General features: G+C 46.4%; 1 protein-coding gene across 1 annotated transcript in view; it reads left to right on the forward strand.

The window, feature by feature from the left end:
• Positions 1-25991, forward strand: part of P2RY11 (purinergic receptor P2Y11) — a 47468-nt gene extending 21477 nt beyond the window's left edge. Inside the window, exons 2-3 of the mRNA XM_044278775.1 lie at positions 11475-11674; positions 23354-25991. Coding sequence (XP_044134710.1) covers positions 23385-24323 — 939 coding nt within the window. The 5' untranslated portion in view covers positions 11475-11674; positions 23354-23384 and the 3' untranslated portion in view covers positions 24324-25991. The remainder of the gene's footprint in view (positions 1-11474; positions 11675-23353) is intronic.
• Positions 25992-26881: the final 890 nt, after the last annotated feature.

Here is a 26881-nt window from a genome sequence, read left to right on the forward strand (position 1 = left end):
ACCCAGCGCCTAAATACTAGGCCTCAAATTTAAATCCCTCTAAATCTCTCGTTACCGTTGTCCTGTTGTAGCTGGGAAAGTTATTTAGTGCCCGTCAAAGCACATTTTTTGTTCTGGGTTGAAGTACAATTCCCAATTTAGCAATTTCATAATTTAGTGGTTCCTGCTATATCAGAGCTATTTGAAATCTATCCCAAAAAGGGTATATAATATTGAAGGTGCACATAGGGTCATTCAGAGTAACTTCACACACACGCTTCTGTGCATTTCCAAGTCTAATTCTGTCACTAAATCCATACCGGTGACCCAGCGCCTAAATACTAGGCCTCAAATTTAATTCCCTCTAAATCTCTCGTTACCCACCGCTGTACTGTTGTTGCTGGGCAAGATATTTAGTGTCCGTCAAAGCACATTTTTTGTTCTGGGTTGAAGTACAATTCCCAATTTAGCAATTTCATAATTTAGTGGTTTCTGCTATATCAGAGCTATTTGAAATCTATCCCTAAAAGGGTATATAATATTGAAGGTGCACATAGGGTCATTCAGAATAACTTCACACACACCCGCTACTGTGTATTTCCAAGTCTAATTCTGTCACTAAACCCATACCTGTCACCCAGCGCCTAAATACTAGGCCTCAAATTTAAATCCCTCTAAATCTCTCGTTACCGTTGTCCTGTTGTAGCTGGGAAAGTTATTTAGTGCCCGTCAAAGCACATTTTTTGTTCTGGGTTGAAGTACAATTCCCAATTTAGCAATTTCATAATTTAGTGGTTCCTGCTATATCAGAGCTATTTGAAATCTATCCCAAAAAGGGTATATAATATTGAAGGTGCACATAGGGTCATTCAGAATAACTTCACACACACCCGCTACTGTGTATTTCCAAGTCTAATTCTGTCACTAAATCCATACCGGTGACCCAGCGCCTAAATACTAGGCCTCAAATTTAATTCCCTCTAAATCTCTCGTTACCCACCGGTGTACTGTTGTTGCTGGGCAAGATATTTAGTGTCCGTCAAAGCACATTTTTTGTTCTGGGTTGAAGTACAATTCCCAATTTAGCAATTTCATAATTTAGTGGTTTCTGCTATATCAGAGCTATTTGAAATCTATCCCAAAAAGGGTATATAATATTGAAGGTGCACATAGGGTCATTCAGAATAACTTCACACACACCCGCTACTGTGTATTTCCAAGTCTAATTCTGTCACTAAACCCATACCTGTCACCCAGCGCCTAAATACTAGGCCTCAAATTTAAATCCCTCTAAATCTCTCGTTACCGTTGTCCTGTTGTAGCTGGGAAAGTTATTTAGTGCCCGTCAAAGCACATTTTTTGTTCTGGGTTGAAGTACAATTCCCAATTTAGCAATTTCATAATTTAGTGGTTCCTGCTATATCAGAGCTATTTGAAATCTATCCCAAAAAGGGTATATAATATTGAAGGTGCACATAGGGTCATTCAGAATAACTTCACACACACCCGCTACTGTGTATTTCCAAGTCTAATTCTGTCACTAAATCCATACCGGTGACCCAGCGCCTAAATACTAGGCCTCAAATTTAATTCCCTCTAAATCTCTCGTTACCCACCGCTGTACTGTTGTTGCTGGGCAAGATATTTAGTGTCCGTCAAAGCACATTTTTTGTTCTGGGTTGAAGTACAATTCCCAATTTAGCAATTTCATAATTTAGTGGTTTCTGCTATATCAGAGCTATTTGAAATCTATCCCTAAAAGGGTATATAATATTGAAGGTGCACATAGGGTCATTCAGAATAACTTCACACACACCCGCTACTGTGTATTTCCAAGTCTAATTCTGTCACTAAACCCATACCTGTCACCCAGCGCCTAAATACTAGGCCTCAAATTTAAATCCCTCTAAATCTCTCGTTACCGTTGTCCTGTTGTAGCTGGGAAAGTTATTTAGTGCCCGTCAAAGCACATTTTTTGTTCTGGGTTGAAGTACAATTCCCAATTTAGCAATTTCATAATTTAGTGGTTTCTGCTATATCAGAGCTATTTGAAATCTATCCCAAAAAGGGTATATAATATTGAAGGTGCACATTGGGTCATTCAGAATAACTTCACACACACGCTTCTGTGCATTTCCAAGTCTAATTCTGTCACTAAATCCATACCGGTGACCCAGCGCCTAAATACTAGGCCTCAAATTTAATTCCCTCTAAATCTCTCGTTACCCACCGCTGTACTGTTGTTGCTGGGCAAGATATTTAGTGTCCGTCAAAGCACATTTTTTGTTCTGGGTTGAAGTACAATTCCCAATTTAGCAATTTCATAATTTAGTGGTTTCTGCTATATCAGAGCTATTTGAAATCTATCCCTAAAAGGGTATATAATATTGAAGGTGCACATAGGGTCATTCAGAATAACTTCACACACCCGCTACTGTGTATTTCCAAGTCTAATTCTGTCACTAAATCCATACCGGTGACCCAGCGCCTAAATACTAGGCCTCAAATTTAATTCCCTCTAAATCTCTCGTTACCCACCGTTGTACTGTTGTTGCTGGGCAAGATATTTAGTGTCCGTCAAAGCACATTTTTTGTTCTGGGTTGAAGTACAATTCCCAATTTAGCAATTTCATAATTTAGTGGTTTCTGCTATATCAGAGCTATTTGAAATCTATCCCTAAAAGGGTATATAATATTCAAGGTGCACATTGGGTCATTCAGAATAACTTCACACACACACGCTTCTGTGCATTTCCAAGTCTAATTCTGTCACTAAATCCATACCGGTCACCCAGCGCCTAAATACTAGGCCTCAAATTTATATCCCGCTGAATTTGAATACAATACATTGGGCCAAATAATATATTTGTTGTTGTGGTGAACCATAACAATGAGAAAAACATCTAGTAAGGGACGCGGACGTGGACATGGTCGTGGTGGTGTTAGTGGACCCTCTGGTGCTGGGAGAGGACGTGGCCGTTCTGCCACATCCACACGTCCTAGTGTACCAACTACTTCAGGTCCCAGTAGCCGCCAGAATTTACAGCGATATATGGTGGGGCCCAATGCCGTTCTAAGGATGGTAAGGCCTGAGCAGGTACAGGCATTAGTCAATTGGGTGGCCGACAGTGGATCCAGCACGTTCACATTATCTCCCACCCAGTCTTCTGCAGAAAGCGCACAGATGGCGCCTGAAAACCAACCCCATCAGTCTGTCACATCACCCCCATGCATACCAGGGAAACTGTCTCAGCCTCAAGTTATGCAGCAGTCTCTTATGCTGTTTGAAGACTCCGCTGGCAGGGTTTCCCAAGGGCATCCACCTAGCCCTTCCCCAGCGGTGAAAGACATAGAATGCACTGACGCACAACCACTTATGTTTCCTGATGATGAGGACATGGGAATACCACCTCAGCATGTCTCTGATGATGACGAAACACAGGTGCCAACTGCTGCGTCTTTCTGCAGTGTGCAGACTGAACAGGAGGTCAGGGATCAAGACTGGGTGGAAGACGATGCAGGGGACGATGAGGTCCTAGACCCCACATGGAATGAAGGTCGTGCCACTGACTTTCACAGTTCGGAGGAAGAGGCAGTGGTGAGACCGAGCCAACAGCGTAGCAAAAGAGGGAGCAGTGGGCAAAAGCAGAACACCCGCCGCCAAGAGACTCCGCCTGCTACTGACCGCCGCCATCTGGGACCGAGCACCCCAAAGGCAGCTTCAAGGAGTTCCCTGGCATGGCACTTCTTCAAACAATGTGCTGACGACAAGACCCGAGTGGTTTGCACGCTGTGCCATCAGAGCCTGAAGCGAGGCATTAACGTTCTGAACCTGAGCACAACCTGCATGACCAGGCACCTGCATGCAAAGCATGAACTGCAGTGGAGTAAACACCTTAAAACCAAGGAAGTCACTCAGGCTCCCCCTGCTACCTCTTCTGCTGCTGCCGCCTCGGCCTATTCTGCTGCTGCCGCCTCGGCCTCTTCCTCCGCCTCTGGAGGAACGTTGGCACCTGCCGCCCAGCAAACAGGGGATGTACCACCAACACCACCACCACCACCTCCGTCACCAAGCGTCTCAACCATGTCACACGCCAGCGTTCAGCTCTCCATCTCACAAACATTTGATAGAAAGCGTAAATTCCCACCTAGCCACCCTCGATCCCTGGCCCTGAATGCCAGCATTTCTAAACTACTGGCCTATGAAATGCTGTCATTTAGGCTGGTGGACACAGACAGCTTCAAACAGCTCATGTCGCTTGCTGTCCCACAGTATGTTGTTCCCAGCCGGCACTACTTCTCCAAGAGAGCCGTGCCTTCCCTGCACAACCAAGTATCCGATAAAATCAAGTGTGCACTGCGCAACGCCATCTGTAGCAAGGTCCACCTAACCACAGATACGTGGACCAGTAAGCACGGCCAGGGACGCTATATCTCCCTAACTGCACACTGGGTAAATGTAGTGGCAGCTGGGCCCCAGGCGGAGAGCTGTTTGGCGCACGTCCTTCCGCCGCCAAGGATCGCAGGGCAACATTCTTTGCCTCCTGTTGCCACCTCCTCCTTCTCGGCTTCCTCCTCCTCTTCTTCCACCTGCTCATCCAGTCAGCCACACACCTTCACCACCAACTTCAGCACAGCCCGGGGTAAACGTCAGCAGGCCATTCTGAAACTCATATGTTTGGGGGACAGGCCCCACACCGCACAGGAGTTGTGGCGGGGTATAGAACAACAGACCGACGAGTGGTTGCTGCCGGTGAGCCTCAAGCCCGGCCTGGTGGTGTGTGATAATGGGCGAAATCTCGTTGCAGCTCTGGGACTAGCCAATTTGACGCACATCCCTTGCTTGGCGCATGTGCTGAATTTGGTGGTGCAGAAGTTCATTCACAACTACCCCGACATGTCAGAGCTGCTGCATAAAGTGCGGGCCGTCTGTTCGCGCTTCCGGCGTTCACATCCTGCTGCTGCTCGCCTGTCTGCGCTACAGCGTAACTTCGGCCTTCCCGCTCACCGCCTCATATGCGACGTGCCCACCAGGTGGAACTCCACCTTGCACATGCTGGACAGACTGTGCGAGCAGCAGCAGGCCATAGTGGAGTTTCAGCTGCAGCACGCACGGGTCAGTCGCACTACAGAACAGCACCACTTCACCACCAATGACTGGGCCTCCATGCGAGACCTGTGTGCCCTGTTGCGCTGTTTCGAGTACTCCACCAACATGGCCAGTGGCGATGACACCGTTATCAGCGTTACAATACCACTTCTATGTCTCCTTGAGAAAACACTTAGGGCGATGATGGAACAGGAGGTGGCCCAGGAGGAGGAGGAGGAGGATGAGGAAGAGGGGTCATTTTTAGCACTTTCAGGCCAGTCTCTTCGAAGTGACTCAGAGGGAGGTTTTTTGCAACAGCAGAGGCCAGGTACAAATGTGGCCAGCCAGGGCCCACTACTGGAGGACGAGGAGGACGAGGATGAGGAGGAGGTGGAGGAGGATGAGGATGAAGCATGGTCACAGCGGGGTGGCACCCAACGCAGCTCGGGTCCATCACTGGTGCGTGGCTGGGGGGAAAGGCAGGACGATGACGATACGCCTCCCACAGAGGACAGCTTGTCCTTACCCCTGGGCAGCCTGGCACACATGAGCGACTACATGCTGCAGTGCCTGCGCAACGACAGCAGAGTTGCCCACATTTTAACCTGTGCGGACTACTGGGTTGCCACCCTGCTGGATCCACGCTACAAAGACAATGTGCCCACCTTACTTCCTGCACTGGAGCGTGATAGGAAGATGCGCGAGTACAAGCGCACGTTGGTAGACGCGCTACTGAGAGCATTCCCAAATGTCACAGGGGAACAAGTGGAAGCCCAAGGCCAAGGCAGAGGAGGAGCAAGAGGTCGCCAAGGCAGCTGTGTCACGGCCAGCTCCTCTGAGGGCAGGGTTAGCATGGCAGAGATGTGGAAAACTTTTGTCAACACGCCACAGCTAACTGCACCACCACCTGATACGCAACGTGTTAGCAGGAGGCAACATTTTACTAACATGGTGGAACAGTACGTGTGCACACCCCTCCACGTACTGACTGATGGTTCGGCCCCATTCAACTTCTGGGTCTCTAAATTGTCCACGTGGCCAGAGCTAGCCTTTTATGCCTTGGAGGTGCTGGCCTGCCCGGCAGCCAGCGTTTTGTCTGAACGTGTATTCAGCACGGCAGGGGGCGTCATTACAGACAAACGCAGCCGCCTGTCTACAGCCAATGTGGACAAGCTGACGTTCATAAAAATGAACCAGGCATGGATCCCACAGGACCTGTCCGTCCCTTGTCCAGATTAGACATTAACTACCTCCCCATAACCATATATTATTGGACTCCAGGGCACTTCCTCATTCAATCCTATTTTTATTTTCATTTTACCATTATATTGCGATGCTACCCAAAGTTGAATGAACCTCTCCTCTGCCTGTGTGCTAGGCCTAAATATATGCCAATGGACTGTTGCAGTGGTGGCTGACATGAAGCCTGATTCTCTGCTATGACATGCAGACTAATTCTCTGCTGACATGAAGCCAGATTGTCTGTTACGGGACCTCTCTCCTCTGCCTGGGTGCTGGGCCTAAATTTATGACAATGGACTGTTGCAGTGGTGGCTGACGTGAAGCCTGATTCTCTGCTATGACATGCAGACTGATTCTCTGCTGTCATGAAGCCAGATTGTCTGTTACGGGACCTTTCTCCTCTACCTGGGTTCTGGGCCTAAATTTATGAAAATTGACTCTTACAGTGGTGGGTGACGTGAAGCCTGATTCTCTGCTATGATATGAAGACTGATTCTCTGCTGACATGAAGCCAGATTGTCTGTTACGGGACCTTTCTCCTCTGCCTGGGTTCTGGGCCTAAATTTATGAAAATTGACTCTTACAGTGGTGGGTGACGTGAAGCCTGATTCTCTGCTATGATATGAAGACTGATTCTCTGCTGACATGAAGCCAGATTGTCTGTTACGGGACCTTTCTCCTCTGCCTGGGTTCTGGGCCTAAATTTATGAAAATTGACTCTTACAGTGGTGGGTGACGTGAAGCCTGATTCTCTGCTATGATATGAAGACTGATTCTCTGCTGACATGAAGCCAGATTGTCTGTTACGGGACCTTTCTCCTCTGCCTGGGTTCTGGGCCTAAATTTATGAAAATTGACTCTTACAGTGGTGGGTGACGTGAAGCCTGATTCTCTGCTATGATATGAAGACTGATTCTCTGCTGACATGAAGCCAGATTGTCTGTTACGGGACCTTTCTCCTCTGCCTGGGTTCTGGGCCTAAATTTATGAAAATTGACTCTTACAGTGGTGGGTGACGTGAAGCCTGATTCTCTGCTATGATATGAAGACTGATTCTCTGCTGACATGAAGCCAGATTGTCTGTTACGGGACCTTTCTCCTCTGCCTGGGTTCTGGGCCTAAATTTATGAAAATTGACTCTTACAGTGGTGGGTGACGTGAAGCCTGATTCTCTGCTATGATATGAAGACTGATTCTCTGCTGACATGAAGCCAGATTGTCTGTTACGGGACCTCTCTCCTCTGCCTGGGTGCTGGGCCTAAATATATGCCAATGGACTGTTGCAGTGGTGGCTGACGTGAAGCCTCATTCTCTGCTATGACATGCAGACTAATTCTCTGCTGACATGAAGACAGATTCTCTGTTACGGGACCTCTCTCCTCTGCCTGGGTGCCGGGGCCTAAATATCTGAGAATGGACTGTTCCAGTGGTGGCTGACGTGAAGCCTCATTCTCTGCTATGACATGCAGACTAATTCTCTGCTGACATGAAGACAGATTCTCTGTTACGGGACCTCCCTCCTCTGCCTGGGTGCTGGGCCTAAATATATGCCAATGGACTGTTGCAGTGGTGGCTGACGTGAAGCCTCATTCTCTGCTATGACATGCAGACTAATTCTCTGCTGACATGAAGACAGATTCTCTGTTACGGGACCTCCCTCCTCTGCCTGGGTGCTGGGCCTAAATATATGCCAATGGACTGTTGCAGTGGTGGCTGACGTGAAGCCTCATTCTCTGCTATGACATGCAGACTGATTCTCTGCTGACATGAAGCCAGATTCTCTGTTACGGGACCTCTCTCCTCTGCCTGTGTGTGTGCTGGGCCTAAATATATGCCAATGGACTGTTGCAGTGGTGGCTGACGTGAAGCCTCATTCTCTGCTATGACATGCAGACTGATTCTCTGCTGACATGAAGCCAGATTCTCTGTTACGGGACCTCTCTCCTCTGCCTGTGTGTGTGCTGGGCCTAAATATATGCCAATGGACTGTTGCAGTGGTGGCTGACGTGAAGCCTCATTCTCTGCTATGACATGCAGACTGATTCTCTGCTGACATGAAGCCAGATTCTCTGTTACGGGACCTCTCTCCTCTGCCTGTGTGTGTGCTGGGCCTAAATATATGCCAATGGACTGTTGCAGTGGTGGCTGACGTGAAGCCTCATTCTCTGCTATGACATGCAGACTAATTCTCTGCTGACATGAAGACAGATTCTCTGTTACGGGACCTCCCTCCTCTGCCTGGGTGCTGGGCCTAAATATATGCCAATGGACTGTTGCAGTGGTGGCTGACGTGAAGCCTCATTCTCTGCTATGACATGCAGACTGATTCTCTGCTGACATGAAGCCAGATTCTCTGTTACGGGACCTCTCTCCTCTGCCTGTGTGTGTGCTGGGCCTAAATATATGCCAATGGACTGTTGCAGTGGTGGCTGACGTGAAGCCTCATTCTCTGCTATGACATGCAGACTGATTCTCTGCTGACATGAAGCCAGATTCTCTGTTACGGGACCTCTCTCCTCTGCCTGTGTGTGTGCTGGGCCTAAATATATGCCAATGGACTGTTGCAGTGGTGGCTGACGTGAAGCCTCATTCTCTGCTATGACATGCAGACTAATTCTCTGCTGACATGAAGACAGATTCTCTGTTACGGGACCTCCCTCCTCTGCCTGGGTGCTGGGCCTAAATATATGCCAATGGACTGTTGCAGTGGTGGCTGACGTGAAGCCTCATTCTCTGCTATGACATGCAGACTAATTCTCTGCTGACATGAAGACAGATTCTCTGTTACGGGACCTCTCTCCTCTGCCTGGGTGCCGGGGCCTAAATATCTGAGAATGGACTGTTCCAGTGGTGGGTGACGGGAAGCCAGATTCTCTGCTATGGAACCTCTCTCCAATTGATTTTGGTTAATTTTTATTTATTTAATTTTTATTTTAATTCATTTCCCTATCCACATTTGTTTGCAGGGGATTTACCTACATGTTGCTGCCTTTTGCAGCCCTCTAGCTCTTTCCTGGGCTGTTTTACAGCCTTTTTAGTGCCGAAAAGTTCGGGTCCCCATTGACTTCAATGGGGTTCGGGTTCGGGACGAAGTTCGGATCGGGTTCGGATCCCGAACCCGAACATTTCCGGGATGTTCGGCCGAACTTCTCGAACCCGAACATCCAGGTGTTCGCTCAACTCTAGTTACTATGATGTTGTGCGCATTGGGCCGCCCGTGGGGCTATTGCCCTGCACTCATCATATCATATAAGTGCAGAACAATAGTCTGGCGGGCGGTCCGATGCGCACAGCATCATAGTAACCTATGTATGCCGCTCCGGGACATATGGCCTGCTCACGGACTGTATGTCTCGGAGGGCATAAGGTCGTGTGCATGAGCCCTAACACTGACATGGAAAAGGAGCTAGGAATATTAATAAACAGCAAACTAAGCTGCAAAAAACCAGTGTCAGGCAGCTGCTGCCAAGGCCAATAAGATAATGGGTTTCATCAAAAGGGGCATAGATGCCCGTGATGAGAACATAGTCCTACCACTTTACAAATCACTAGTCAGACCACACATGGAGTACTGTGTACAGTTCTGGGCTCCTGTGAACAAGGCAGACATAGCAGAGCTGGAGAGGGTCCAGAGGAGGGAAACTAAAGTAATAACTGGAATGGGGCAACTACAGTACCCTGAAAGATTATCAGCATTAGGGCTATTCACTTTAGAAAAAAGACGACCGAGAGGAGATCTAATTACTATGTATAAATATATCAGGGGTCAGTACAGAGATCTCTCCCATCATCTATTCATCCCCAGGACTGTGACTGTGACGAGGGGACATCCTCTGCGTCTGGAGGAAAGAAGGTTTGTACACAAACATAGAAGAGGATTCTTTACAGTAAGAGCAGTGAGACTATGGAGCTCTCTGCCTGAGGAGGTGGTGATGGTGAGTACAATAAAGGAATTCAAGAGGGGCCTGGACGTATTTCTGGAGCTTAATAATATTACAGGCTATAGCTACTAGAGAGGGGTCGTTGATCCAGGGAGTTATTCTAATTGCCTGATTGGAGTCGGGAAGGAATTTCTTATTCCCCTAAAGTGGGGAAAATTGGCTTCTACCTCACAGGGTTTTATTTGCCTTCCTCTGGGTCAACTTGCAGGATAACAGGCTGATGGACAGATGTCTTTTTTCCGCCTTATAAACTATGTTACTATGTAAGCTGGGACCCCAAAGATCCACTAAGACGACTTAAATTTGGTAAATATGTGCTGCCCACATCTGTACCGCCAATCGGAGAACAAAGTCTTTATCTTGTCCGCTTTGAGGATGTAGACGGACCGATATCCGTATTTCGTTCATGTGAATGTCACCTGAGATCGCTTTGTGCAGTCGATGTTTTTAGAAAATATGAAATACAGGAAACACAAGTGTTTTTTTTTTGTTTTTTGCTCCTGGTGTTTTTGTGCAATGGTGTCTGAGAACTGGCGGTTTTGTAACTTTTTTTACCCCAGTTTTTGAAATATAATGTCATAGTAAATGACCCCCACAGTGTTCAAAACATTAAATAAAAAAGAAGCAAAAAGGTGCAGGTGAGCTTTTGCCGGCAGCGAGGGGGTCTAAAACTGTGACAATCTATGGGGGTCATTTACAAAGACTGGCATAAAAATGCCCGTGTGACAAAGGATTGTTGTACGGTCATTTAAAAAGTCTTGTGACTTTTTTTTTACGCCAAAAACTGACGTAGGGATGTTCCTGGGACTGTGCGTCTAACGATTGCTGTGTACACTGAGCCGCTACAAAGGCACAAAGTTCCTATGGTTCTGTAATATGGGTCGGTAGACACCCAGTGTGGCGCCATATGGCGTCTCAGCGAGCACGACTACGAAACTGGAGATGTGTATGAGCATGTAGATTTCTGCGTTTGGCACCAAATCGCACAGAACCACAATTGGTTCGAGTCAGACATTACCTATCGTAACAGTCAGTCATACCTGATGCCCCAAATTAACAGCCTTTTTAAAACATATTTTAAAAAAAATTATTTCTATTATTTATTCTATTTTTATGTTGTTTTGTCATTTACACTGGTTTTATATTCCGATCACTTCTCTGTCTATAAGTTTTGGCCCCAGAATTCTCATCCATTTGTAATTTGCGCTCATTCTGTTTGGCAGGAGGGCCCTTATGTGTACAGAGGAGGAGGATGAAGAGGGGGAGGAGGAGGAGGACGGTGAGAATACAGAGCCTGTGCTAGGAGGGGGGTGGAGAGGACCGCACTCACAAACACGAGGTGAAGGAATGTGGTGACCGGAAATCCCAAAAAAGCCTGAGAGGGTCAACTGAGAAGAACCCACAGCATTACAAGAAGACCCAGGTAAGTCATCTCTTGGGTTGTCTTAGTATATGGAGTCTAGTTACCGGTCTATTCCTTTTTTTTTTTTTTTTTTTATTCAGCAATTGTTAAGAACGCAATTCCCTGACGTACAAATGTGACTTTCAATAATGTTGATCTATTGTGGCTCTCGGGCTGTTTGGAAACTACAACACTCAGCATGCTCTGACACCTGCTCGGAGTTGTAGTCTCTCAAACACCGGAGACCCACTTTCAGAAAGGGGTATTACAAGAGCGCTCTGCTGTTTATGTAACTCTCATAGACTACAATGGAGAGAGCCGAGTCCAGAATCACCTGACAGAATGGGTGCCCAAAAAATGGGCCGCCCACCCGTGTTGCCACTGACGATACCCCACCTAATATTGTCGCCTCATTGCTCTGATAGTCTGCTGTGTTTTGGATCTCTTTCCCACATACTACATACCCAGGTATACGGATGTTCTCCAGCTAACCACCTGGATCCAGCAGAAGACATCCCTCCCCCATTCAGCCGATCGCTGTATAGAGACTATTATTGTTTATGGTCTCTCGGGATTACTCATTTAGTGATTTGATGTTTTGACTGGAACATTTTCTGATGGATGATTGTGTGTATATCACCTTACATTATGTTCTGAAGGAGGCGAAATGACGAAAACGTTCAGTACATTTCATTTGGACTGGAAATCCGCTTGTTAAATACAACACTTGAAGCAATCTAGTGGAGTACAGGAGTTTAAATTTTTTCCATTCCGCCCACCTATGAGACACATTTTTAGGGTACGCCATACATGTGACACCCCTTAGTTTAGGCTTGCTTGTGGTCAGCTGGTTAATTTGTACACGGTGGTTCTATGACGGGTTTTGAGACAAATTTTTTGGGGCAAAATTCAGTGCATTGGACGCAATTTCGGAAAAGTCGCAGGAAAATAACAAAACATGACCACCACATTGGACATAAACCCTTACAAAACTGGGCTAAGGGATAACAGGCTTAGTTGCCCCTAGCAACCAATCAGATTCCTCCTTTCATTTTCCAGAGCTGCTGTGAAAAATGAAAGATGCAATCTGATTGGTTGCTAGGGGCAACTAAGCCTGTTCTACTTTCCACCAGTCTTGATAAATCGTTGGGTACCAGGCCTCATTGGGCCCTAATTAAATGAATGAGGGCCACAATGTTTAGTCAGTCTGCGTTGTTAATGGCCACGCGGCTATTAACAATGCGGACAAGGGGCGCTATGATCTACCTGTACAGCCGCACAGCTGCGACATGACCGCGCCGTGTGGTCATACCCTGATGAAAAGTTCTGCGACTTTCTAATCTACTGCACACCCTAGGCAATATTGAGATCTCTGCTTGCTGTCTGTGAATGGGAAAACCCCTACAGACCGAATGCTTCTCACAGCTGAGGATTTGCTACAATTGTAAAAATAAGGACAGGAAGATGTTTATCGCTCAAAGACTGTATATAAGTGTAACAAACCCTCAGCTGTGGGTGATATTTAGGCCAGGATGTACATACTGCCATTCATTGACACCAAGCAGGGGTCTTCACAATATGGAAGAATTAATGCATAAAGTATATTAGAAAGCTGCAGAACTTTTCACTGTACAATGAATATGTAACAGGGTTTAAGTGTTTTTCCAGATTCCTATTCATTGACAGCAAGCAGGGTTGTTGAAAAATACTAAATGCAATTGCCAATTATGATGAAGCAGATGAAATCTGCTCCATGCCCGAGTTGTAAAGGACCTCCGGATAGTGTTCTGACTGTGGCTGGACCATACCACTACTGCGGGGGGATGAGGGTGACATGGTGGCCCTTTACTTCTGGTTCTTCCTGTATGTTGTCCCCAGTACACATCGTACTTAGCAAAGATAAAAGATTTCCTGACGCTTCAGATCTTCCTCACATCCTGGGCAGACTTCCTCCAACATACGAGCCCCAGGAGCTTACACTCAGGGCTGCCAATCTGATGACTTCTAGGGAGGATGTAGGCATCAGATAATCTCATCGGGCGACCATCTTCGAGGAGTTTAAAAGCACTCCTTAAGATACAGAGAGACTATAGCATCCTAGCTGTGTTATAAAGAGGCCCCTGAGGGATGATCCTGGGGCCCGATTCATTCTGCTACATATGAGGGTCCTTCTGAAAGTGACACAAAGTAGTTATCATGGGGCAGTGATTTCTAAAAACATCCCACCGATGAATCCTCCAGTCATTCTTCCCCTCGCCAGTAACCTGGCTGATACCAGGGAGCACTAGCATGTCCGTATTAGTATTGCATGCCCAATGTAATAACAGGTCTGGAGCGTCTATTCTTATGACTCTATGATTTGCCTTTCCTCTATTATTCCTGCTAGAAGTTATGAAAGAACCGAGCACACGCCGTTTGCAGATGCGGATCGATTCACTTGAATGGGTCCGCGATCCACAAGATACGTTCCGTGCCGCAAAGTAACAGAACATGTTCATTGGTTTTTTTTTTGTTTCTTTTTTGGGCGGTGCGGAGGCACAGACCGAAATCCCACGGAAGTGCTTCGTAGTGCTTTGTTGGGCTTCTGATCTGTGCCTCTGCACCGCAAAAGATAGGTAAAGTCTTATCTTCGGTCGTATCTTGCGGATCCTGGACCCATTCAAGTCAATGGCAGTACGGCCTGCACGTGGCCGATGCCCGTATATTGCGGACCGCAATACGGGCACGGGTCACACGGTCGCGTGAATGAGCCCTTACATAGTGATTGAGCTTATTGTACATAAAACCAAACAAGCTGACAGAAACAAAAGCCCTGCGGCCAAACGATCTCTACAAACATCTGCCGTCTTATGCCAGCTTTACCTTGTTTACATCTGTGAAGGTGTGAGGGCCCCAGACAGGAGGGGCCCTATGACATTCCTAGCCATTAAAAGAGCTGTTATCTTAGAGGATCCATCACCTCTCCTGACATCCCCCTTGTAATAACAATTTTGGAGTTTCTATTCTTATGACTGTATGTTGTGCCATTCCTCTATTATTCCTACAAGGATTTATTGATGAATTATTAGTAGAGATGAGCGAATTTCTCCAAAATTCGATTCGGCCGGTTTGCCAAATTTTCCGAAAAGATTTGATTCGATACAAATTTATTTGCGGTGAATAGTTTAAAAAACTGCTATTTCCTGGCTGCAGAGAGCCTGTATAGGGGTGTAGAACACAGTGCTTTGCAGTACACGCATAGGGAGTCTGCTGTGGTAGTGAAACAATACTGTGAGTCTGTATGACTTGCAGATGACAGGCGTCGCTCTTAGAATCACTGCAGTCAAAACTGACCAAAAAACTCAAGTATGAACTCAGCCTTACAGGTCAATGTTAGATTGAAGAAGAAAAAAACAGATCCTGTCTGTTGAGCATATGCCATTACTCGGTCAGCATTTGGCCACCCACTCCTGCTTTTGGCTACCAAATCATAAGCCAATTCTGATGGGACCATACAGGCCTTACAGCTGCTACACAGAGCGGATCCGTTTTGCGTCTAGAAGGGTCAAATAAATGATGATGTCAACCAGGCCAAAAAAGCAAAATAGTGGCCCAGTCATGGAGTGGAAAGGGTGGGAACAGCATGAGAAGTCCACAGAGTGGCCCAATGACATAGTGGTGAGGTGGAAGCAGCATGAGGAGACCACAGAGTGGCCCAGTGACATAGAGGTGAGGTGGCAGCAGCATGAGAATACCACAGAGTGGCCCAGTGACATAGTGGTGAGGTGGCAGCAGCATGAGGAGATCACAGAGTGGCCCAGTGACATAGTGGTGAGGTGGTGGCAGCAGCATGAGGAGACCACAGGGTGGCCCAGTGACATAGTGGTGAGGTGGCAGCAGCATGAGGAGACCACAGAGTGGCCCAGTGACATAGTGTTGAGGTAGCAGCAGCATGATGAGACCACAGATTAGTGATATTGCAGCAGCATGGGGAGACCACAGAGTGGTGAAGTGGCAGCAGCACGAGGAGACCACAGAGTGGCACAATGACAGAGTGTGGAAATGGCAGCATCATTAGCAGACCACAGAGTGGCCCAGAGACACAGTTGTGAGTTGGCAGCAGAATGAGGAGACCACAGAGTGGCCCAGAGACACAGTTGTGAGATGGCAACAGCATTAGGAGGCCACAGAGTGACACAATGACAGAGAGTGGAGGTGGCAACAGCAGCATGAGGAGACCACAGAGCGGTGAAGTGGCAGCAGCATGAGGAGACCACAGAGTGGAACAATGACAGCAACAGCAGCATGAGATAAAAAAAAGTAGCTGAGGCGGGTAGCCAAAAGAAACCAGTCTCTTTTGTCAAGGTTTGGGTAAGGCAGCATGGATGATCTAATCTGATTCATCAGGCATTGGTGGGTGTAAATCCTGGCTGATCCACGCCTGATTCATCTTGACAAAGGTCAGTCTCTCCACATTTTGGATGGACAGGTGAGTTCTCCTTGGGGTAACTATGGCCCCCACCACACGAAACACACGCTCTGATGCCACACTACTGGCTAGGCAGGACAGCTTTTCCTGGGCAAAATCAGCCAGTTGTGGCCTCAAATCCAGTTTGGCTGCCCAGTAGTCCAGTGGATATTCAATGTGGGGTGACAGGGTACTGTCCAAGTATGCCACCACCTGCTGGTTCAGGTTCTGCTCCAGGTCTAGCTGCTGCTGCTGGTGAGTAGTTTCTTCACTAGGCGGGTGAAGAAAGCTGCTTATCAGTAACTGTAGACTCAAGCTGCTGCTGATGGGGCTGTTACTGCTCCTACCCCTCCAACCCACCACAGCAGCCATGGCAGTGGAACGAGAGCGCAGAGGGCCCCCCCCCCCCCCGGTCAGACCTGCGAGAGGATGTCTCTATAGTAGTTCAGTTTATCCTCCCTCTCAGCGGGTGTAAAAAAGGCCCCCATTTTGGACCGGTAGCGATGGTCTAACATGGCGGAGAGCCAGTAGTCATCCCCTGCCGAATGTTGACAATTTTGGCTGTCACTACCCAAGCAAGTGAGCATGCAGCGGGCCGTGCGCAAGTGACTTGGAGGGACTCCCTGCCTCCATCTCCACTGCATACTGCCACAGGGTGCCGGAGTCATATTCCTCGTCTTTCTCATCTCCCTCTTGCTCCTTCGGCTGCTCCTGCTCCTCCTCTCCTGTCACCTGTGTAGAAAAACCAACCATTTCGCTATACATTGCTTGTGCTCCAATGTACTCCTTCTCCTCCTTCAGTTCAGGCCCCATAGAGCTCATGTGGCCGTGAGATCTAGGCGCCATGTCTCCAGTCCCCTGACCAGCCAGATTTATCAGCATCTGTTTCTAGGACATGAAGCAGTGGAATTATGTTGTTCATCCCGTAGTCCTGGCGACTGACAAATAATGAGGCCTCCAAAAGGCATGAGCAAATGGCAGGTGTCACGCATGAGCTGCCACTGGCTGACATCGAAGTTGCACAGGGGAGTACTCCTGTCCGCTTGGTTTATCAAAAAAATAATTTATGGCCTCCAACATATGGAGGGTGGAAACGTCGCATATCAGCCTATGTTGGTGGACGCTGTTCTGAAGCTCAAGGAAGGTGTGCTTGGCAGTGTACGAGTGGCTAAAGTGCATGCAAAGTTTCCTGGCCATTTTTAGGATGTCTTGCAGATGGATGAAAGACTTCAGGAACCGCTTGACAACCAGATTGAACACATGCGCCATGCAGGGCGCATGGCTCAGCCCTCCTTGACACAGCGCCAACACTATGTTCTTTCCGTTGTCGGTCACCATGGTTCTGATTTTGAGTTGTCGCGTGTTCGATTTCTTGATGAAGGACACGGAGCAGTTCCTCCCCTGTGTGACTCCATTCGCCCAGGCAAACGAGGTGCAGAACAGCATGACACCGCCGTACCCTGCACATGTGGTATGCTGGAGGTGCAATGTGAATTGTCCCTGCAGTGGAGGCTGAGGACACAGTGGAGGATGAGGAGGCAGAGGCGGACATTGTCTCTGGACCAACGGCGTAAGAACGTGGAGGCGGAAGCGGCGTGACCTGGCTAAGTTGCTGGTGTGGCTGCGCAGGAACCACATTCACCCAGTGGGCCATAAAGGACATGTATTGTCCCTGACCTTAGTTACAGCTCCAAACGTCAGCGCTGCCATCCACTTTGGCAGGAACCGACAGGGTCAAGCACTGGCCCACCTTCTGTTCTACATATGTGTGCAGGGCTGGTACTGCCTTTTTCACAAAGAAATGACGGCTTGGGACTTTCCAGCTCGGCACAAGCCATCAGTTCTCTGAAACGTGCAGTACAGAGGTGTTTTTGGGTCAAAACATTGAGCCCTGGATGTTTTGTCCAGTGCCCCAAATGTTAGGCTGGCCTGGTAGCATTTTTTTTTATTTATTTGGCTATTCCAGGGCCCTTTAATATTGATTGGACCTGGCCAACCCACCACAGATCATCCTCCCACCCCGCTTGTACTTATTCTACTACTTGCGGGCTGCGCGGGCATTAGTTCAGTCACTTCGGTGTGCACTCCCTTCCTGCGGTGCATAATCCCGCAAGACCCGCCGCGGGAAGTCACAGGTCTTGCGGGATTGTGCACCGAAGTGACTGAACTCATGCCCATGCAGCCCACATATAGCGGAACAAGTACAAGGGGGGTGGGGGGATGATCTGTGGGACTGCCCAAGGTCCACTCCCATCAATATTAAAGGGCCCAAGCAAAGATTTCTGCAGTTGTGAGAAAATGAAACATAACAGATATTGGAAAGTTACCGAATTTTGTATTATATAATGCCTGCAGTCTGCAGTATTGCACTTCATTTGCGTAAACCAGAACACCCCTTTAAGCATTCCTTTAATGTGCAATTTCAACACAGTGGGCTTGTGCCCCGGATGTTTTCAGACCCTAGCATGCCCCTGCTGCAGTACCAGAAACTTGGTCAGGAGCACGTTCAGCTTCTGCACCATTGGATGACCACATGCGTATTACTGTCTCTTGGCAATCGATTCGGTGATTGACCGCTGACGAAATGACTGACGAGGAGTAGGAGGACAAGGAGCAGGAGCATCAGGACCGGTAGATGATGGGAAGGACAGACACCATCCTTCAGCTGAGGTGGTGGAGCCTTGACTGCCTGAAATCAGGTGCGTGCCACTAGGTGATGCAGTGGTTGCTGTGGCAGGCTGGACAACCACATCGGAGCCATGGTTCTCCCAGGCCACTTTATGGTGACGCTGCATATTTTGACGCAGGGCCGTGGTGCCAACATTGGCACCCTGACCACACTTCACCTTCTGCCCACAGATTCGGCAAATGGCCATGTTCACCTCCTCCGACGGCTTAACAAAAAACTACCACACCGCTGAGTAGGTGATTTTACCCCCAACACTCCACAGTGACTGACTGCTACAGCCGCTGCCTCCATGAACCCCTGCACCACTACTTTCCCGGCACGTTTGGCTCCCAACCTCCCATTGCTGCCACCCTGCTGACACCCGGCCACGCTACCGACTTGCTGCCTCACGCATAAGCTGCCACCCTCTTCTCCCGATGATGATGAAGCCCCTTCGTCACCCGATTCCCAATTGCAATCGGCTACATCATCTTTTTTCCACCACTAATACACCCCCAAAAAGGCTTTAAAACATATAATTGCACCGCTGAACGGCTAATAAGAGTTACAAATATTTCCTAGTAATACACCATTTTAATGGCTGTATCACACAGCACTTGCACCCCAATAACAAGAACGGTTTGCTGGAATCATCTATTGCAAACCTGAAAGCAGCAGTATAATGTCAATTTGGATCAACAGTCAGTGCAGCAAGGTGTAATTGGATTGCTCATATTACCCATGCTGTGCACTCCCCTATTGGACCCTGTTCTCCTTTTACACGGTCTGGATGCGTTCAGGAAATCTTACACCATTTCGCAAGCAGTTGCAGTGAGTTGTCCAGTTTTTATCGCGCGGGTGAAATGCGCATTGATGCGTTTTTCATGTGCGTGATACAAAACTGAATGTTTACAAACAACATCTCTTAGCAACCATCAGTGAAAAACAAGCAAGTGCAGATGCGATGCATTTTTCACGCAGCCCCATTCACTTCTATGGGGGCCAGTGTTGCGTGAAAAACGCAGAATATAGAACATGCTGCGATTTTCATGCAATGCACAAGTGATGCGTGAAAAACAACGCTCATGTACAAACCGGATTCCAAAAAAGTTGGGACACTATACAAATCGTGAATAAATACTGAATGCAATGATGTGGAGGTGCCAACTTCTAATATTTTATTCAGAATAGAACATAAATCACGGAACAAAAGTTTAAACTGAGAAAATGTACCATTTTAAGGGAAAAATATGTTGAATCAGAATTTCATGGTGTCAACAAATCCCCAAAAAGTTGGGACAAGGCCATTTTCACCACTGTGTGGCATCTCCCCTTCTTCTTACAACACTCAACAGACGTCTGGGAACCGAGGAGACCAGTTTCTCAAGTTTAGAAAGAGGAATGCTCTCCCATTCTTGTCTAATACAGGCCTCTAACTGTTCAATCGTCTTGGGCCTTCTTTGTTGCACCTTCCTCTTTATGATGCGCTAAATGTTCTCTATAGGTGAAAGATCTGGACTGCAGACTGGCCATTTCAGTACCCGGATCCTTCTCCTACGCAGCCATGATGTTGTGATTGATGCAGAATGTAGTCTGGCATTATCTTGTTGAAAAATGCAGGGTCTTCCCTGAAAGAGATGACGTCTGGATGGGAGCAGATGTTGTTCTAGAACCTGAATATATTTTTCTGCATTGATGGTGCCTTTCCAGACATGCAAGCTGCCCATGCCACACGCACTCATGCAACCCCATACCATCAGAGATGCAGGCTTCTGAACTGAGCGTTGATAACAACTTGGGTTGTCCTTGTCCTCTTTGGTCCGGAAGACATGGCGTCCCAGATTTCCAAAAAGAACTTCGAATCGTGACTCGTCTGACCACAGAACAGTCTTCCATTTTGCCACACTCCATTTTAAATGATCCCTGGCCCAGTGAAAACGTCTGAGCTTGTGGATCTTGCTTAGAAATGGCTTCTTCTTTGCACTGTAGAGTTTCAGCTGGGAACGGTGGATGGCACGGTGGATTGTGTTCACTGACAATGGTTTCTGGAAGTATTCCTGAGCCCATTCTGTGATTTCCTTTACAGTAGCATTCCTGTTTGTGGTGCAGTGTCGTTTAAGGGCCCGGAGATCACGGGCATCCAGAATGGTTTTACGGCCTTGACCCTTACGCACAGAGATTGTTCCAGATTCTCTGAATCTTCGGATGATGTTTCGCACAGTTGATGATGATAGATGCAAAGTCTTTGCAATTTTTCGCTGGGTAACACCTTTCTGATATTGCTCCACTATCTTTCTGCGCAACATTGTGGGAATTGGTGATCCTCTACCCATCTTGGCTTCTGAGAGACACTGCCACTCTGAGAAGCTCTTTTTATACCCAATCATGTTGCCAATTGACCTAATTAGTGTTAATTGGTCTTCCAGCTCTTCGTTATGCTCAAATCTACTTATTGCTACTTGTCCCAACTTTTTTGGGATTTGTTGACACCGTGAAAATTTGAATCAACGTATTTTTCCTTTAAAATGATACATTTACTCGGATTAAACGTTTGATCTGTCATCTACGTTCTATTATAAATAAAATATTGACATTTGCCATCTCCACATCATTGCATTCAGTTTTTATTCACAATTTGTTTAGTGTCCCAACCTTTTAGGAATCCGGTTTGTATTTAAAGTTGTACAATACATTAGATGGACCCCAAAATAGTGCCATGAAAAAATGGAAAAATAGAAAAGATAGCGCTTATAAAATGCATAGATGAGAAAACAAAACAATCGCTGCATCCTTCAGCAGGTCACACGTTTTAGGTCTGTAGCCAACTCCATTTATGCTGTTTCTTAGTTCAGGACACCTTACAGATTCTCTCTCGACCAGGAATGGACTGTCCATAGACCCTACAGGGAATTTTCCTGGTGGGCTGATGCCCTTTGGGCCACCCGAGCCCTCCTCACTGATGCTGGCCGGGTACATACTACTGGGGGCACTATAGGGGTTATTATTAGAGGAAGTCCAGGCAGCATGCTGAAGGTAGGACTAGCTTGGTGCTGTGGCCCACATCTCACCTCCTAAGCCCCCTGCTCCATATCCATATTAGAGACAAATGGAAAAGGAGGACAGAAAGTGGCAGCTATTAATGGCCACCACAGAGGGACAACTTCTGGGGATGTATTTTGTGCTGCACTGTGGTATTTGGTTCTGTGGGATTGTATTCTGTGCTGCACTATGGTATTACTAACCCGGTCTACTTGTATTGGCCCCATCTACTTGTGTTGCCCCACCTTCTTTCAATTTGGACCTGCCTACAACACAGGGGCCACTTTTAGTTTTTTGTTTTTTTACAGGGCCACATTAAGTTCCTAGTCCACCCCTGCTCACTCCTTCAGACAAATTCCTGAGTTACGCACTTCGAAATGGCCTTCAGCTGCTGTGAAACTATAACTCCCAGTATGCACGCTTACTCGACTGTTCTTGTAATTCCACTATTAGTGAAAGGAGGATTCTGGGAGTTGTAGTTTCAGAACAGCTGGGGTGACAGAGGTTCCTTATGACTGACCTAGGCACACTGGCAGGCTCACCCTGCAACGTTCTTTTTTTTTTCCGAGGGCATTTAAACATGCAGTTTTAAAAAAAAAATTATAAAAATGTTAAAGCCATAATGAGGTGCAGACCATAAAAGGAAGATAAGAAAAAAGCACAATTAATACAACTTCTGTAATTGTGTTTAGTCCACTTCTGGTTTTGGCTTAAAATCAAGAGCAACAGCACCGAGGCCCCGATTCTTGACTGAGCCGAATGGTTGGGTTTTCCTGTAATTTGTAATCACTTCTGTTTATATGTGCGGTGTGAATACCATAGGAAATCCTGTCATAATAACCAGACTGACAGAAGACAGCGTAACCAGCTTACAGGAAGTGTACCGGAAACTAACGGGCACTGCCCAACATCAACTGTGTACAGCAGTGGTATACTGTATACTCTGATAATACTCACACCGCACTGTATAATGGTAGCATCTATACACTGATAATAATCACACCGTATAATGGTAGTATCTATACACTGGTAATAATCACACCGTATAATGGTAGTATCTATACACTGGTATTAATCACACCGTATAATGGTAGTATCTATACACTGGTAATAATCACACCGTATAATGGTAGTATCTATACACTGGTAATAATCACACCGTATAATGGTAGTATCTATACACTGGTAATAATCACACCGTATAATGGTAGTATCTATACACTGGTAATAATCACACAGTATAATGGTAGTATCTATACACTGATGATAATTACACCGTATAATGAACATGCCCCAATGTGAATCCAGCCTTATTCAGTGATTATACGGTAATATTATCATACTCAGTATAGTAGTGTTCACTGGTTAATGAAATAAAGAGAAATTGTACAGTAAAAATACATTTTTTATGTGCACTGGGTGGTGTCTCTTTTTGGACATTGCCGATGTTACCTGGATTCTCTAGTGATGCCCCTTGGTATTATGCACATCTTTATATGTATGACTTTTGCTTATTTGTAATTCATGTTCTTTTCTTTGGATGCAGGACTCCTTGTCATCCACAAGGACATTGATACATGGAGTCCCACAAGTGCAACATCTCCTTCTCTAATGTTCAAGTCAACTACCTGGCTCCAGTGTACGGAGTGGAGTTCTTTATAGCTTTTCTGGGAAATGGATTTGCTATCTGGTTACTGGTGCCTAGAGGATCCAAGAAAACCCATGCCGGAATAATTTTCTCTCTGAATCTTGCAGTCAGTGACTTGGCTTATGCCTTGTCTCTGCCCCTTCTTGTTGCCTACTACACAATGGGCAAAAATTGGATCTTCGGCCTTGCCCTGTGTAAAGTGGAAAGGTTTCTTTTCAACTGCAATCTATACGGCAGTATCTTCTTCATAACTTGTATCAGTGCCAACCGCTGCCTGGGGGTAGTGTACCCATTCTATGCCAGAGGTAAGGTAGAAAGTAAGCATGCCAAGGTGGTCAGTGTGATTGTATGGCTGATGGTGGCTACCATCTCATCCCCCGTTTTTAAATTTTCAACAATAAAGACTGAACTTCATGTGACGGAATGCATAGGAACAGCCATTGATAGTATGTTGGCATCTTACTTGCCATATAGTTTGTTTCTTGCTGGATTCGGCTGTGGCCTACCTTTTGTGATCACTCTTTTTTCATACATTGGCATTGCAAGGGCAGTATGGAAAAGCCATGGACTTGAGTCGTGGGAGAAGAGGAAGGTGGTCACCATGGTCTGCATTGTGGTGGCCCTTTACTCCATCTCTTTTCTGCCTTACCACATTCTGAGGAACCTCAACCTCATGAACAGATTGAAGCCACCGTCTTGTGCAAGGTCTTCGTCTGTCCACTCAGCCTTTCAGATAACCAGAGGTTTGGTGGCTTTAAACCCTTGCATTCACCCATTGTTGTACACTTCAGTCATGGACAACGTGCGGGCAAAGCTTGGTTGCTGCCAGGAACATGTAGACCAGAAAGCAGAGGAAATCGGACTGTGATATGAGACTTTGTTTAGGGTGGAAAAAAAGACAAGAAATAGACCCAGATGTACAGAGCTGGTCAAAGCGTTGGAAGAACGGGACATGGAAATGGTCAAGTCAGGGGAACTTATGGGGAGAAACATCATATTAAAGACGAAGTCCAATACTTTCCTTGATCATTAGATCTGCCTAGGACAAAGTCATTCAACCAATGCCTGTAAGAGGCTTGTAAAGCCTTAGTATTTATGTATAGTTGTGAAATGTTTACATGCACCTGAAACACAGCAGCCATCTTCTTCTAATCCTGTACAACTCCTATACTCCACCTTTTATCTTGCAGTAATTTATTGTACAGCTCCAAGGCCTCGTTCACACTAGTGTCTCTCTAAAATAACTAGTTACTGACCCATGATGGCTACAGTGGATTTTTTTGGGGGAAATTTTAACCTGTGGTAACAATTGTAATTGTTAAAAGAAAATTGTTCTGTGCTTTTTATGTTTTAAAGTTATTTTTATGTTATCACAGACATTATTTTTACTTTACGTTGAAAAGTGCGACAACATTGGGGAAGATTTACTACAACTAAATATTTGAGAGAGAGAGTGTAAACCTCAGATCCGGCAGTCGAAGATACACCAAATATACCACAGTGGTTCACATATAATAAATTTGGTCTTAAGACATGTCTTACTTCATACCAGTCAAAATTTGTGGCAAAAGTTTTCCTGCTGAGCCTCGCCCCATTTCTCCTAAACCATGCTCTCTTGTCAAGCAAGGAGCAAAAAGTGTCCAAAACACACAAAACGTGCTGCAAGGCATGTACAACATTTCTTTTGGCACAAACTGAGCAAAAATTTGGGTGCATTCAGCTTATTAACCCTCCACCCCCCCCAATTTCTTTAGTTTACCGTGTAACTTTTTGCCATGTTTTGATGACCCATTCAATACTGCAGATTTAAATTTTGCGAGGTTAGGTTAGTCAGGAATTCCTTTGTAAGGTTTGGAGAGTCTGCTGCCCCAAATACTTGACAGGTTCAGAGTTATTACATTGGGTACAGAAGGTTCCTCAGGGGTGGGACCTATTTCCCAATTCACTGCTTTCTGTCAGCAGATGCCTGTGAAGATCTCTGCTTAAGGGGGTATTCCGGTTACAATAATACTCATGGTCGCTCCATTTATTTTTATGGGCGTTCAGGAGATAGGCGAGTACAGCGCTCACCTATCCCCAGACTTTCCATAGGAATGAATGTAGCAGCTGGACACATGCCCGACTGGTCGCTCCATTTATTTCATGGGGGCTGCAGGGGTTGTGGGGCCCCCATTCTTGTGAAACAGTGAGGGCCCTAGTGGGAGGAACCCTACTGATCTAATCATTTCCTGTTGATCTATTACATTATTTTTGGTTTTCTTCTCCAAGGTTCACAACTTTTTCTATTACAGGCTGGTAACCTGTAAGGTCTGATAATCCAGCACCTCCTCCCATCCCTCTATTTTGTCTTATGTTACAATTAAAACTGAGAAGTACATAAAGAAATCTATATCCCAGGATCTCAGCCTTAAAGGGCTTTTTTCACCCCACTAAAGTCATTTTTTTGGCTACTTAAATTCCTTATACTGCGATATATCAATATATAATGTTTTTACTCATTTTTCCTTCAGCAGTTTCTTAAAAAAAAAAAACTGACTTTTATAACAGGTAGATGACCTCTCTACCAGCAAGTAGGGCGGCTACTTGCTGGTAGCAGCCGCATCCTCCTATCATAAAGACGCCCCCCTCCTCATGTTGATTGACAGGGTCAGCGAACGCGCTCGTCTTCTGGCTGGCCCTGTCTGCGTTCAAAATCTGGTGCCTGCGCCGTACCTGTCTTCAGTCGGCGCAGGCGCACTGAGAGGAGGACGCTCCTCTCTATCTCTCTTTAGTGGGGTGACAGAAGCCCTTTAATACACTTCTCAATGGCCTATGTCTGGCTGTAAGACAACTGGCTGAATATGGAGCAGATTAACCCTGTGTTCTCTTGCAGGATTTCTACAAATGTCTGCAGTAGTGGCAATGAGATTACTTGTGTACCTTTAGCATCCATTTCTACAGTTAGAGTTCCTTTAAGTCCTTCTAGCGTCAAAGGTGACATAGTTGGAAAACTGTCGCCCATAGCAACCAGATTCCATCTTTCATTTTCCAAAGGAGCTGATTGGTTGCTATGAGCAACTAAGCCGGTTCTACTTTACACTAGTTTTGATAAGTCTCCCCTAATGTATATACTGCCGCAGCCATCGCTCTACCATTGCTATCCAGATAATGGCAGTCTATTGTTCCTGGTCATCAGCCATTTCCGGCTGGGCAGCGATTGACTGTAGCCATCCTATTTAAGAAGGTTAACAGGAAATCCTGTTGGGCTAAAATTCCAAGCAGTCTCTCTTAGTCAGACCATCACAGCCAGCCTCACACACAGCCTGTGTGGGAAATCCCACTTGCAGGATCTGCTAGAAATTATTATTCACCAGAGAGAAGCTGAACATACATTTACTCCACTAAGAGCTGTGTTTTATGGAAGCAGAGAGGCCAAAATAGGTATTT

Source organism: Bufo gargarizans, chromosome 2 (genome assembly GCF_014858855.1).
Source record: "Bufo gargarizans isolate SCDJY-AF-19 chromosome 2, ASM1485885v1, whole genome shotgun sequence".
In the NCBI taxonomy this organism is placed as follows: Eukaryota; Metazoa; Chordata; class Amphibia; order Anura; family Bufonidae; genus Bufo; species Bufo gargarizans.